This window comes from Volvox carteri, assembly GCF_000143455.1.
Source record: "Volvox carteri f. nagariensis unplaced genomic scaffold VOLCAscaffold_6, whole genome shotgun sequence".
In the NCBI taxonomy this organism is placed as follows: Eukaryota; Viridiplantae; Chlorophyta; class Chlorophyceae; order Chlamydomonadales; family Volvocaceae; genus Volvox; species Volvox carteri.
The window spans coordinates 334419-348540 of record NW_003307549.1 but is presented as its reverse complement, the minus strand read 5'-3'; the positions used below and the strand labels follow the sequence as shown (position 1 = coordinate 348540).

General features: G+C 54.9%; 3 protein-coding genes across 3 annotated transcripts in view; 1 reads left to right on the top strand and 2 right to left on the bottom strand.

The window, feature by feature from the left end:
- Positions 1-210: 210 nt before the first annotated feature.
- Positions 211-804, top strand: nuoA1 (NADH:ubiquinone oxidoreductase 8 kDa subunit). The gene is made up of 2 exons (XM_002947415.1): positions 211-499; positions 594-804. The coding sequence occupies exons 1-2, from the start codon at positions 316-318 to the stop codon at positions 605-607; spliced, it is 198 nt and encodes a 65-aa protein (XP_002947461.1). The 5' UTR covers positions 211-315; the 3' UTR covers positions 608-804.
- On the bottom strand, positions 795-5082 carry VOLCADRAFT_116378 (uncharacterized protein; the record flags this gene model as incomplete). The annotated part of the gene is made up of 8 exons (XM_002947276.1): positions 795-872; positions 1485-1627; positions 2029-2173; positions 2454-2543; positions 3003-3055; positions 3620-3703; positions 4242-4380; positions 4756-5082. 8 exons carry the CDS (start codon positions 5080-5082, stop codon positions 795-797), a joined length of 1059 nt encoding a protein of 352 aa, XP_002947322.1.
- Positions 5083-7430: 2348 nt separating this feature from the next.
- The window catches only part of VOLCADRAFT_120451 (uncharacterized protein), a gene marked incomplete at its 3' end in the record, with an annotated part of 11004 nt that continues 4312 nt past the window's right edge, over positions 7431-14122 (bottom strand). Inside the window, exons 3-12 of the mRNA XM_002947275.1 lie at positions 11721-11904; positions 10471-10505; positions 10297-10393; positions 9959-10041; positions 9744-9831; positions 9366-9406; positions 8812-8894; positions 8561-8622; positions 8223-8369; positions 7431-7748 (exon numbers count right to left, since the gene is read on the bottom strand). Coding sequence (XP_002947321.1) covers positions 7431-7748; positions 8223-8369; positions 8561-8622; positions 8812-8894; positions 9366-9406; positions 9744-9831; positions 9959-10041; positions 10297-10393; positions 10471-10505; positions 11721-11904 — 1138 coding nt within the window. The remainder of the gene's footprint in view (positions 7749-8222; positions 8370-8560; positions 8623-8811; positions 8895-9365; positions 9407-9743; positions 9832-9958; positions 10042-10296; positions 10394-10470; positions 10506-11720; positions 11905-14122) is intronic.

The window sequence follows — 14122 nt, the reverse complement described above, 5'->3', positions numbered from 1 at the left end:
CCTAACGCTAGCTTTGCACAAGACATAAACGCCGGTCTAGTTGTGCGTACATCCAAGGCAATACAGATGTGTTGAAGCATTTGCTTGCAGTCTTCCGGAATGCCATCCAGTTCACCTTTGCAAGCTGGAGACGAATGCAGAGAAATGCCGTACGTCCCAAACCGCTCAACAGTCTCAATGATGTCGCAAACCCCCATGCGATTCTAATGACATTGATTGCAATCAGGTTGTAATTCCAGAAGCAAGGTCCTTAAGGTGGAGCAGCGGTTTGTAGGGGCAACACGCCCAACACCCTTCATCGGAACCTAGAGCACCATGGGTTGGAACGCGGTGCCATCACTTGTCATTATTACTGGCATCTGGACTGTCGGTTTGTTTGCCTTGGACAAAGTACAGCTTTATCGTGAGCAGAAGCCGGCTTGGGCGATTAACAAGGACCTGTGGCAGAAGGCGCTCTATCGGCGAGACTGGTACCTCCAACGTGAGGAGGAGACGTTAGGTAAGTCTGGCGTTGTTGCAGGGCAGAATGGTTCCTTGCTACCCCGCAAGGCCAAGGCCTAAGACAACTTTCCTGGGCAATCCTTTCTGCGCAGCCATGAGCAAATAGATGGAGGTTTAAAGTCCACGGGCTGTCGGACTTTTATTCTGATCAAGTTCTGGTCTGGCGTTGGCTTGTGCTTAGTTCTGACGCGGATGGAGCAAATTTTCTGGTGCGCTCGTCGGAGCGTACATCTTACAAATGATTGGACATACCGGTTCCGGGCTGCAGTACAGCCCTTCCTCTTGTAACAACTTTACGTTCCGGGAGACAGTGTCCCAGGACGGCCTTCCGTCCGCGGGCTCATCCTCTCCCTCCGTTCGTCCATGAACGCCTGGGAAAGCACACAGTGCATCCGTCAGTTTGACCCAGCAGGAAGCCCTGGGATATGGGACAGCACGCAGTAGCGCCTGTATAGACGCAGCAGCCTAGAGAGCAGCTAACGCCAGGCACAGCATTACTCTCCGTCCGCTAATACTGAAAGCAATCAGCCAACCTGAGCCATGCTAAAGTCCCCCTCCTCCTCCGCCTTCCTCCAGCCGCACAGTTACAACAAACTCGGGCGCCCTCAAACTATCCGTGGCGGTGGTGCGGGAGAGGAACGATTAGCTACGAGGCCCAGAACTCCAGGGCCAGCTCAGTACTCAGCAACAAGCACTATTTCACATTATCCAAGCCCTCCATGCACCCCAGCTCACCTCCGCCACGCCGCCATCCCAAAAGAACCTGCTATGTGGTCATGCGCTGCAAGCCACACGCTGCGACGAAATCTAGCATAATACAATGCGTCTCTACCCCTCGAAGCGACGGTGTTATGCTTCTATTCTTTTATCCTCCCCTCGGAGATATAAGGTACCCGCATCAACTCTTCATTACCATGGAGGGCTCTCTAGTCAACTCCGTTCCTCAAGACGTATAGAGCTGTATCAGAGGCATTTCTGCTCACCTGCACCTCCTGGGCCTTGACCTTGCGGACAGCCTCCACGCGGGACAAGGACAGCCCACCAATACCGCCAAAGGCAATCTGCATGAGCGGGTCGATGTGCAATATGCCCCCCACGAAGTCCTTGACCCATTTCATCAGCTCGCCTGCGTGGGAGGTACGAAAGGTGCCCCACCGAGGACGAGGACGGCGGGAACTGTAAGGGCCGTTTGCAACCTACCGATCGCAAGGTAATATGCGATCTGCAAGGGAAAAGCCTGGTTCCCGTCATCAACTCAGCAACGTGGGTAAAATAAGGCATTCCAACAAACTGGCTGCCGTGTGTCACCTCCCCTCTTACTACATCCTTCCCTTCCTACGTCCTCGTCTGCGCCCTTGTCAGACCACATGCGACGCTCCCTCTGGGCTGCTTTGCCATTCCACCATTCTGGGGCAAAGATGCCATAGCAGACGTCATGCTAACACCACGGTCACCTTCCGTAGCTCTCCCTCTCCTGCTCCCGGCTTGCTTCCCCTCTTCCCCTCTCCTGTGCAGCCCCTTCCCCACCTGCATTGTCCAGCTGCAGCAACCTGTTCTCCGCCGTTTTGAGCAGCGCCAGAGCCACGCGAAACAGCACCTTGGCGCCCTCGTTCAGCAACGCATCCAATACCCGACACGCCGACTCCGCAGGCATGCTCACGCAGTACAGCGTCTGCACATCACCACCAAGGAAATGACAAACCGGGGCCATTGCAAAAGACCTCGGCATCCAAAGCGCATGGGAACGAAAGTTTGGCACTCGACGCATAGAGGACAATCCAAAAGTGAGACAAGATAAAGACGTGGACATGCACACCAAGAGCATAAATTCAAGCACATACCGGTTTTCCTATATAATAATACACATTTCTCGCTTAACATCATTCCGAGACTCCGACACGCCCTTCCGCGCAATGCAACGCGACGGTCAGGGACAGGACAACAGAACCTACCAGAAACCAGTCGGTGGCGACCAGGGACATGTCGCAATTGGTGGCTTTCATATGGGCACCCAGCTTCGGTATCTTGGCGTGGACAAGGTCCTGAAACGCGGGTCAAACGATACGTTAGAAAACGAGAGCGGACGACGAGGACCCATTATAAGGAAAGAGCCAAATAACTCAGTGACGGGGGAAAATGTTGGGGCGAGGAGAAAAGCGCGGAAACCCATATTATGCCGATGGTGCACCCGACACCGCCCCGCCGGTAGAGCTAGAGCTCCACCCACATGACGCGTGTACACTCTCCGACATATTAGAGGACGGCTGTGGTCCGAAGAAGCTGGGAGCCGCGGTGGATGGCCGACTTTGTGATGGACCCGGAAAACGAAGGCACCAGTATGCGGAAGGTGTGGCTGGAGATCCAGATCCAGGTCCGGGTCCAGGTTCAGGTTCAGTCTCGTCGAAGTCCATATTGTGTTTCCTCCATTGAAGGACACCAACGCAACCCATCCCCATTGTTTCTCGCCCGATCCCCCTCCCCCTCCCCCTGTTGTGTCGCACCTGCAGAGTCTTCATCTCCACATGACACCCACACAAGTTGTCGCCAAAGGAACCTAAGGGAAGAAGGGAGGCAGGGAAGCTTGTGGAACAGAGGGAGCGTCACAGAATGGTGGTGGGGGGGGGGGAGAAATGAATGCGATGGAAGTGGTAACGGCCCAAGTCGGGCCAAGGCAAGGGCCCGGTCGGGGCATGGGACGCAACAAATATATCACACAACGCAAACTCAAATATACATACATACGTACATACGCCCGCTAGGGGGAGAGTGCTTCGGCGATCGTCCCCGTTGGGGTTCGATTAGGTGCCCCTGGCCAGCGTCAGGCCAGGATCGATGTGTAACAGAAACATACATACATGCATACACGCATACACTATTAACTCGCTGCGTCAGCATGCAGGAGCCATGGAAAAAGCCGGTCCAATGTAGGTACTCTTTACATCGTCAAAAGAACCGTTTGCAGTTCTTCTTCCCCTCTCACGCACTAACTCCAGACACGAGCAGGACCTGGGTTGTAGCTCCAACTCTCCTCACCTAAGACGTTTCCAGTTTCTTTCAGGGTTTCAGAGACAGGTTGGTCCCCTTGCCCGTGACCTTCCCTGCCCTGCCCAGGCCTTACCCTGGTAGCAGATCTTCTCTACCAGAGCCGCCAGCAGCCAGAACGTGCACTCCTCGTCCCGCTCCACTGCGAGCAGGATGACACCTGTGCAGAGGTCGGGGGACCCGGGGTGCAGCAGCGGTAGGGAGTGTGCGTGTGTGAAAGTGAGTGAGGGGGAAATCCTGGCAAGGTAGTAGCACGTGCCTGATTTGGATAGCTACGCCACCTCAATGTGGGTTTACTGAGGGAGGGTGGTGAAGGCGCGGGAGAGGGCGTGGGCAGGCAACAGCAACATGTTGGCAATATTTCGCCAGGATACACCGGGACGAGCTGCACTCCATAAATAAATTGGGTTCGATTGGATTCGATCCACTGCCACACTCAGATGCGTTTGTTTCTTGGTTGAGCTCGTTGACGTCCATCCTTTCAATTAACCCCAACCTCACGTGTACAGCATCACGTGAGCCATCTTCATGAGCACGCGATCATCGTCACTGAGCTGCCCGGTGAAGATTTATCGCTTCAAGCAAAGTACCTGAGCGTACATGCGAAGCCGCATAGATTCCAACGGCCTTGCTCGCGAAACCACACCGTAAATTGTCGTACCCGTACGGCCCGTATCCTGGCAAATAGCGTTACCTACCCACGACGAAGTTCAGGCCCTGGCAGTAGCCCACTTTGGGGTTGCGCAGCGAGTAGGAGGTGAGGATGCGGCGCATGGCTGCCTGCCCGGTTTCCGGGCATGAGAGGTAGGGGTGGCCGGGGAACGTGCGGGGCAGGTCCTGCCGGGAAGAAAGGGCCGGGGAAACGGGAACAACGAGGTGGTGGGAACATGATAAAACTTTATAGAAAATGGTGTTCTTAGCATGTGACCAACGCTCTACAGGAGCCTTGCTTGTGAAAGGTGCGGGAGCAGCATTGCACTAAGGAATACATAGCTAAAGTGCAGACTGTGGCATCCTTAAAAGGCACGGAAATGAAAGAGCATCAGCATCAACAATGTCAGGAGTAACAGAAGCGCGGCGCTGAGAGAGCCATGGGCCCTCAACAGGCAAGGACACGGAACTCGGACAGCGATGCCAACGGGGTCAAGATTCGGCAGCTGCCCTGGTAAGCTCACAGCATAATTACCCCTCCTGCCCCCTCCCCGCGCTCACGAGCTCCACTTGCGCCGTGACCTTGCACATCGACGCCGCAGCCTTCACTAGGTTGGAGTAGTAGCTGTTTCCCGGCTGCGATGCCATGAGCTGCTTGGCGCCCGACACCTCGAACCAAACCCAGTGCCGGTGCTTTGGAGGAACTCCCCTGCGGATAAGCTTCTTGAGCTTGCTTTTGCCGCCCGAGAGCCGCTTCTCTGCAGCGTACTTCTCCCATGCCTTTTCCTGGACAGCGTACAGGTTCTGAGCCCGTTGGTAGTCGAATGCCTGGTGCGGACCCTTGTATGATATAGGAAAGCCGTAGATATCGTGTGGTGCAGAGGCCATTCTGGGTCAGAGCCAGGCAGGCACCGCGTTACCAATTTGTTACAGGTCAACCTCAATATGAATTGCAAAACATTATGTATATCAAAGATTCCATCTTGCAGTTCTATTAAAAAGTAAAAGGATTGGCATATAGGAAACCCCAAACGTTCAGGGTTATTGATGCGTCCCGTCAAGAACAGATCAACTGTCACGATGCCACAAGAGACACGACCGATGAAGCCAGCACATACAATCCTTCGCAACCGCAACACCACATCTCAATAGTACTCGAATATTATCATCATCATTTTCATTTCATTCAGTTTTGCGGCTTCTTGAAGATGCTCCCCAGGACCAGCCGGATGGGCCGAGTCGCCATATCCGCCACGGCAGCCATACCAGCCAGCGAGTAGAAGAGTACAGCGTGGGCAAACATGAAGGCGTTTGGACCCTTGTTGTTGCCTGCGTTTCCGTTCCCGTTCAACTGTCCCTTGGGTCGGTTAGTCAATTTTGGGTGCTCCATCATAGTAGCCACAGCCTCAGGCACGCTGCCGCAACGATCCATTCTTGAAGGAAACGGTCAAGGAGACACGGACACCAGTCACAGAAATGTTGCCGTGCTTGGGCAAAGTAGTTGTTTGGCGCGGCCGTTTAAGGTAAGGCTGGCAAGGTCCCGATAATTCTTTACTTCAAGGAGTTTCCTCTATGCCGCTTAACTCTTTTATGCAGGAGAGCAGTTGTCCTACATGGGCCGCTCCCACACGCCTTTTCTACGCAATAAGTCCCAAACCGGGGCGATTTTGAAATTGAGTCATCGCGCAGCAACGTAACTGACAACGTCGCCGCATGTGACTCAACGCTGCACCAGGCTTCCAAACATATATTGGATGCGTTGGGTCTTACGCGCGGGTCAAAAGTCCGCACACCGTATCGCACAAGGACACAGAGCCGTGCTCTAGTCATTCCCAGACGATTCTGATTTTTGCCGGAACAGAACGCGCGGAGATCAGGTCGTCGAGTTACTGCACAAGAAAGCTATGGGCTTCCATAAAGGAAATCTCCTGCTAAAGCAGGAGCGGCAAACCCGAAGCCATCAGCCCGCCTAGCTCACAGGGATTGCGAACTCACATCTTGCGGAAGACGGACTCGCAAACAACGCGTAGCAACCGCATCCCGAAAGACGATTCCCCCTAGTCCTCACGGCATTCGTCACGCTCCAGAAACCCACCTCTTTTTCTTTCCATTTCGCACTACCTAGGCGCATCCGGGAACATGTCCTCATCTTTGACCACAAAGACCACCTGCGCTTTGGGCCATCTGTCGCGCGTGCTTCGTTTCTACTGTCGACTCACTTCTACGACATTAAAACCCACATTACCTTTCCTCCCCCTTCCAAGTTCTTCCCAGTCCGCAGACCAATGAGATTTAAACCCCAAAACCCCATCCTCTCGCGCACGCGCACGCGTCCCCACAGGGCACACACTCACGGGTCTCGCGGGGTGACCTGACGGGCCCTATCTCCCCCGCACGCGCACCACACCGTCCATCTCCAAATACGCGCACGCACGCATGCATGGATGCATTGCACGGGCCCTCCCGCCCACCTTCCAACTGACCCCCCGCCTTGCCACCGCAATCCCGCGCCCCCCGTCGTCGCTCTCGTCTCATTTACTGCGGCCGCAGAGCATCCCTCCACCTCATAACGGCCTTTCCCGGCCCCCAACTGTATCACACACAAATGATACACACATACAGACGCGCATACACATACTCACAATTGGAGAGCGATACACAAACATCGCGCGCATACTCGGCTCGCAACCTCTCCGCCATCTAGCCATATCCTTCCCAACTCCTTCTCGCCCCGCTAACCCCCATCGATATCGCCTCTCCCAGGCCTTCTCGCACACAGCTGCTAGCAATACACAGACCGCTGGTGATCCGCACGCATCGTCATTGCTTGGACGTCAGCAAGTTGATATCTGTATGTATGTTATGTATGCAATGTCGGACGCAAGTTCTAACTGCCCCCGGCCCCTACCTCACGCCTCACGCCATGTACGGCACCTCCTGCACAGCTAGCAGTACTACAACTAGACTATCATTCTTCCCCAGCCCCGCAGTCTCCATGTATACGCGCAGCGTGAAAACCCCCCTATCTTCCCTCCCCAAAAAGCACTACCGCCACCGCCATCACAGCGAACGCCCTCCTCTTCTCAACGCCGCCACGCCCGCTCTCTCTCCCTCCTAACCTTCCCGACCAAGCTTATACAGCCTCCTCCCCCCTTCCCAACCCCTCCCAGCTGTTCCCAAACACCCACACCCATACCCCCCCCACACACAAACACGGCCTGGGCCACCTTCACCGGTTATGGTGCACCGCCGCCGCTACTGCTACTGCTGCTCTTCCCTTTAGCCGCATTTAACTTGGCCAACACCAGACTCCGCATATTTCTCCGGGCGCAGAGGATGTCGCCGTTTGGACAGTCCACACAATCTCCGCAGCTCTTGCGGCACTTGCCGGCTGGACCCACCATCGTGTCCAGATCGGAGGTACAGCGGCCCTCGGCAACCAGGGCCGCACAGTCCTGGGCCGTGTCCCTGCACACTCCGGCAGTGCGCAGGGGGTCGAAACGGCCCATGTACGGCTTGCTGTGGATCCATTTCGTTGCCGTCCACTTCATACCCTGCGTGCGTGTGTATGTATGTATGTACGTATTTGGGCGTGGGCGGGCGACCCCGGGGAGGGAAGGCAGGATAGGGAGTTGTGCAGTGGTTAGTGCATTGTCATGCTGTGTCCACAAGCATCAAATGTCGGTGTCCCAGACAAAATAAGCTGGGGAGAAGAAGAAAGAGCGGAGGGAGGCGGAGGAGGGGATGGGGAGGGGAAGTCAAAGGCCGAGGAGTTGCCAGCAAGCAACAGCAGCATCAGACAACAACAGACAACCGCAACATCCCAGTTTGCATCCTGACCCCGCCAAATTCCCTCCGGACATCCACCAAAAACATCACGACAATAGCAGCAATAACAGCACGACACGACAATAGCAGCAATATCAGCACGACACGACAATAGCAGCAATGACAGCACGACACGACAATAGCAGCAATGACAGCACGACACGACAATAGCAGCAATAGCAGCACGACAGCAACGGCACCTTGAGTGTGGGGCACGACGCGTGGAGGGCCTTACGGTCCCCCTTCTGGCCCTCGATGTCCATGTCGTAGAACAGCAGCGCGTCCCCCTTCCGGGGTCTGATGCTGAGACCCATCTTAGCCGCACACGGCGAGGGGTTCTCTATGGCCTGGGTGGCGCGATGGGAGGGAGTGGTGGTGGAAGGAGGGGGGGACACGGCAGGATGGGGACCGGGGGATTACACGAGGGGGGGGGCGGGGCGGCGCGGGGGCGGATAGCAGCCACACACGGCACGCGTGAAATGTGTCGCGCATCTTCACCGGTCCAACATACACCCTGCCATTCACCACCATGTCGTACCTGTACGGACATGTCAATGGGGTCTGCCAGGGGCAAGTTGGTCTCTCCACCCGCCTCCACCTCTGAGTCGCGTTATGGGAAAAGGGCCATAGGGGTTTTAAGGAGGGTTAGGGGAGGGGAGCCCAGGGACAACGGCGCGGATGCGTGTGTGTATTCATTGCCTTGTGTGTGTAATGTAGCGCAGTGTCAGGCAGCAGCCCTCCCTCTCTCTCCCTCTGCCCCCCTCCCTCCCCCCCCAAACACACACAAACCTGACAAGTACAGCAGCACGGTGGCGTATCTGTTGCCGTCCACTAGGTAGGATCTGTGATGGACGGGGTCATCGAACCAGTCCCTGAAGGGGAGGAGGAGGGGCGGGGGAGGAGGGGGAGGAGGAGGAAGGGGAGGAGGAGGAGGATAAGGACGACAATAACAACGAACACATCATGTCCAGATACGGGTAGGTGGCGGCTAAGAAAGGCATCCCTTAAGGCAAATTCAGTATTGGATTAAGAGATCCAGAACAATGTGTGGCTCCAACCCTCCATCCCTCCAGCAACAACTCTCCCCCCCCCCGGCATTTTGCATGGCCCTTTTCATTGTACGGATCTGCGATTGCGATTGCGATTGCGGTGCTCCACTCAAACTGGTGATCAAGAGCGATACTCGTGGTTGGCGGTCCGCAACGGCAGTTATGAGCAACTGGTCCAAATGACGACCGTCATCAAATCCCGTAGGTGTTCCCCCGCGGACCGCGGGCAAGCTCACCAATCTGCCGTCCCCTCCCGCCCCCATTCCCCCTCCCCCCGGACTTCACGCATCGTACCAGTGCGCGTCGTACTTTTGGCCGTCCACGTACCGCAGGATCTAGGCGGGATGCGGGGGAGGGGGGAAGTGCGTGCAGGGACGGGGGGTTCCGGGTTTTAGGGCTTTTCCCGTGTCTGAAAATTGCAAGTATGGAAGAGCAACTACGAGAGAACAAGAAAGAGGTAAAAATAAATTAAGCGTGCTGAAGTGAAGAGCAGAGCCCATTGTGATTGGCTGTAAAGAGTGTTCCGCCCCTCCCCTCCCTCCCTTCTTGCACGATGTGTCGCTGCCTTAAAGACCTTCCTAAAATCATTTATTTAGGATAACCAGATTTGCTGGCCCGCCTGCCGTACACTGTCTGATGTATGATTCCACGTCTTTCGTACCGCATTCGTACCTGCATAGGTTCTCCGTGTTCAGGAGGTAAGTGAGTCCACTCCGCAATTCGCTCCTCGATCTCCGCGATGACCGGGTCTTCCCCACGCCTGGGTGGGAATGGGGGCGAGGGAGGAGGAGGAGGAGGAAGAGAGAGGGAGAGGGAGGGAAGAGTTTTGAGAGCTGTGAGTTGAATGGAAAGGGGAGGCGGAGGTGATGGCGAGACGGCGCGCTCACCCAAACGCGGCTCCATAACTTGTACGGATGTCGTCCAACTTGCTCTGCCCCGTTTGGGAGTCCACTACTAGCGATCGGCTCACCTGTGCACCGCGTAGGGGTAAATGTGGAGCGATGATGTGTACATAACAGTGGGAACTAGAAATAGAGCAGAGCCAGGGGACAAGGACAAGAACTTGGTTGCCCATCCATACATGGCAAGAGTTTGGCGGCATGCACTTCAAGATAAGTTGCAGAGGAGGGGCCAAGAAGACAGCACCATCGATGTTAAGCTGCGACAAGCGTTCGCAGCCAAGCCCGCGGGATAGGGCGAAGGACGGACGTTCCAATCCACTTACCCGCTGGGTACCTATCTGGACAAGGTGGTCGCATTCTGCGCTAGTTAGGAAATTGTGATATACAAATGCCCGAGGGCTCCAGGAAATAGTTTCAATCCTGCGAGCCGGCAACATCACGTCGGAAACTGGAGCATGCAACATCTGGAGCGACAGCTGCAGCAAGTAAGGGCTCACCAAGGCTCCGGCCCATACCGGTCACGCTTTTGCCCCTGTCGACAACGGGTATGACACAACGTGAGTATTTTTTGAGGTTGTATTTTCCGCCAGTCTTCACTCCGACGGTACGGTCATACTGCGACCAACCTTTGCAGCATTTGCATTATATGTTTCTCCCTTCCAACCTATTAGCAACTCCTCGGAAGATCCGTCTATCGCGGCCGCTGCGATATTGCAAATGAAGGACTTCAGTTCAGTTGCTCGCCTTTGACGAGCAGCGTACATTTGTAATTGAACCCACCAGCAACTACCGTCGAGTATAGAATAATGGCCAAGAATACATGCGGCATTGCGGGCCAGTTATGCGCTTTGAAATAGGACACAGCAACTTGCGCCGAAGACTCCTAAGTTTTCATGAAACTCTAACTAAACAGATATGTCTTGTAGAAACGGATGAAAACTCTGCAGCTGTGAACCTTGGCCTGGCCGCTCTCAGAGCTCAGAGCTATGCTGTCTAGCCCGTCCTGTACCTGCAACTGTACGGCAAGCCCGTGCGGCCATTTAGTGTGCAGACCCCACAGCCGGAAAGCATTTGCGCAAGATTTCCGAGTCATTGAACCTTGAAATGTGGCCTGCAAACAGCGCAACTCGGTTTTGCTGGCTGTTTATGCGTCCGTGCACAGGTATGCGCACAGTGATACACACCCCGGACACATAAGGGCCGTCGGCATTATGGAGGCAGCTTTAAGGCTTGCTCGTTTTGAAAACCGCAGCTTTCTTGTTCAAAGAATGTGTTCAACCCCACAAAGCCCTGCAGGATAAGACAGTGTCGATCTTTTAGCTTTCCAGCTGTTCATACTCCCCTCCTCTCCCATCAAGCTCAAGCTCAAGCTAGCGCTCTAGACGCTGTATCGCCAGCTCTTATACTCGGGTTTCGCCTCGTTTGTTTCTCACCGGTTATGAATTACAACTCCTAGGAGACTATTACTCATATTTTTGACATTTACCTCCATCTGACAACGAACTGGAGGACGAGCATGCAAAATGCGATTGGAGGTCGTTTGGACGGATCGCGTCACATGCGTAACAGACTGGATTTTCATCAGCTGAGCGTCTTGCGAGAAACTTTACTGCCTGGCCTTCGCGCCAGCCACCGCCTGGCCAAACCTCTGCAACTTCTGCTTGCAGTCGGTCCCATGACCGACACTGCGGGCATGCAGCACACCCCATTCAAAACCCCAGGGCCGGGACCAGCCCCAGGCCCTTACCAGCCCTTGCCGAGAAGGCCCAGGGCCCCAGCCAGCCAGAAGGCCACACCACGCGCTGCGCCAGGAGGCAGGGGCACCTGGCTGCCTGGAGGACGAATAAGGACGGGAAGAGACCTTCAAGGGATCGCCAGAAGAGGGAGCGCCGGACGAGTCCGCGGAGATTGGGTTAGGGGAGGAGGAATACCTGCATGTGCATGTGCATGTGCATGTGCATGTGCATGTGCATGTGCATGTGCATGTGCATGTGCATGTGCAGCAGAGGAGAATTCCTGGATGCAATCGCTAGCAAACCATGAAGAAAGCCAATATGCCACGAAAACAGTGCAGTGCGGCCTTGCTGGGGGAGGGGGTCGGGGGGTCGTGCAATACCGGCAGTGATAGGCATGGTGTTGGTGATGCTGGTGGTGGTGGTGGCGGTGGTGGTTGACTGACAAGAATGTTAATTTATCGTCGTGTGCAAAAAATGCCTTGACAACATGGGGGACGCCTGGTAGGCAGCCATCACCTTGCATGCAACACACAGAATCCACACTTCGCCGCAAGACATTCTCTCTAAAACATTCTCTATCGCACCCGGACATGCCGGGGATGGAGTCATTTGCAAGGGGACAGGGCTGAGTGTTATGAGTGGGACAGCTAGCGGGTAGATCCTGTTACAACAGCTGCACGTGCGACAGCACCAGGACAGCCGCCCCCACACTACTATGGCTACGACTCCAGTAGAGAGATGCACATGGCTAATTAAGTGGTTGCCGCCCATCTTAGCCGTACTAGGTGGGGCTACTGTGGGGGCCGTACTACAAAAGGCTTCTGTGTGTGTTACATGGTTGGGGGTGCGTGACCCCATACCTGTAAAACTACCCATACGAGCCAAAGGCCCAATAGGCTTCTAAATGTGTTACGTAGCTCTTCATCAAGACGAGTTCTGGGCCGAGTCGTGTATGAATGACTAAGTTAGAGATGCTCGTCATTTCACCCAAAGATGTAATGACGAGCAATGAATCCTAAAACTGCTTGTGAACTGGGTCCAAGTTTTAAAATTTACCTCTGTAAAGCGTATGGAAATAAAGCTAAAAGACGTCGTCTTTTTGGGAGCTGGGTAGTCTTGCTAGAGCAGTTGGCATGGATGGGGTGGAGCTGCGGAGTGTGAGCGGCGTATATTTCACTATTGCTGATGGTTGTCGTTGGTATGGGACTCGCTTTGGTGAGTTGAGGATGCGTTCTGGGCCCGGGGGCGCCTGGGGAGCCAAAGCCGTGGGCGCGGATTGCTATGTGAATCAAATCTTCGGTGATCGGTGGAGAATTGTAGTATTAGCTTTTTAAATCCAATTCTCGGTTCAGCGTGGCATGCGAGTTCATCATGAGACACGACTGACTGACTGACAGCAGCGAACCCCAGGGCCCTCGGCCCTTTCGGGAACGGGGCCTCGCCCAAAAAAAACAGGTTTTAAAGGGACAAGATAAAAGCCTTTAAAAGGCATCAGGATTAGAAGAGCAAACCGCCGGGCCGGGGCGTCGAACACAGCAGGAAAGGGCACCCAGCTTTGGAAAAAAAACCTGCTCGCCTGAAGCCCCTTCCCCGTCACAACGGCAGCGTGCCTTTGCACAGGCAAGGGAGGGGAGAAAAAACACCAGTCTCGGTACCATTGAACCCGCATCCTCTCCCTTGCCTCCCTCCTCCATCTTCACTCTCCTTCCTCTCCGCAGGAAAAAGATACTCCCACGCCCCCTAGGTTTGACGCGCCGGGAAGCGACACCCACACACCAGAAGAATACGCACTCCACGCGCACCGCTTTGTCTCCTCTTCCTCAGTTCCTTGGGCCGGTAGTAAAGCGGCACTCGCAGGGGTCCTAACCGGGGCGTGCGGGAAAACGCAAAAGAAAAATCCCTCTACTTTGCTCTGTGGAACCTACTGTAGCTACTTTGCTCCATGTGAGCTCTATCCGGTGCTCCTGCGGAGGCTCTGCAGGTCTCCCACCCACTCGCCACGCACAACAGCACAGCAGGCATATCCTGAATTAGATACACCATTCTAGGCAACAAGATCTTTTCGCTCTCTGGAACCACACGCGTCCTCCACACCTTGCCTGTCTGCCTGCATGTCTGTCTGCCTCTTCATCTGGTGTCACAACACATGCACATGACGTAATGCATTTGGGTGTCTGCCACGTGCAAACCACAATAACAAAACCGGGGGCCGCCGGCCGCCTAGCCACTCTTTTTTAACTCCATCGCCCGCCCCCGAAGCAGAAACGACCCACATGCTCGCCTAAAATAGAGCAGCGGCGTGAATTAGAGTTGCTCTACTGCTTTTTCCTGCCCAGGTGCGCTGCCACTCATGCCAGTAAGCGCACTTCACCGACCCAGAACTGAACTAATTACCCAACAGTTTATGATACTG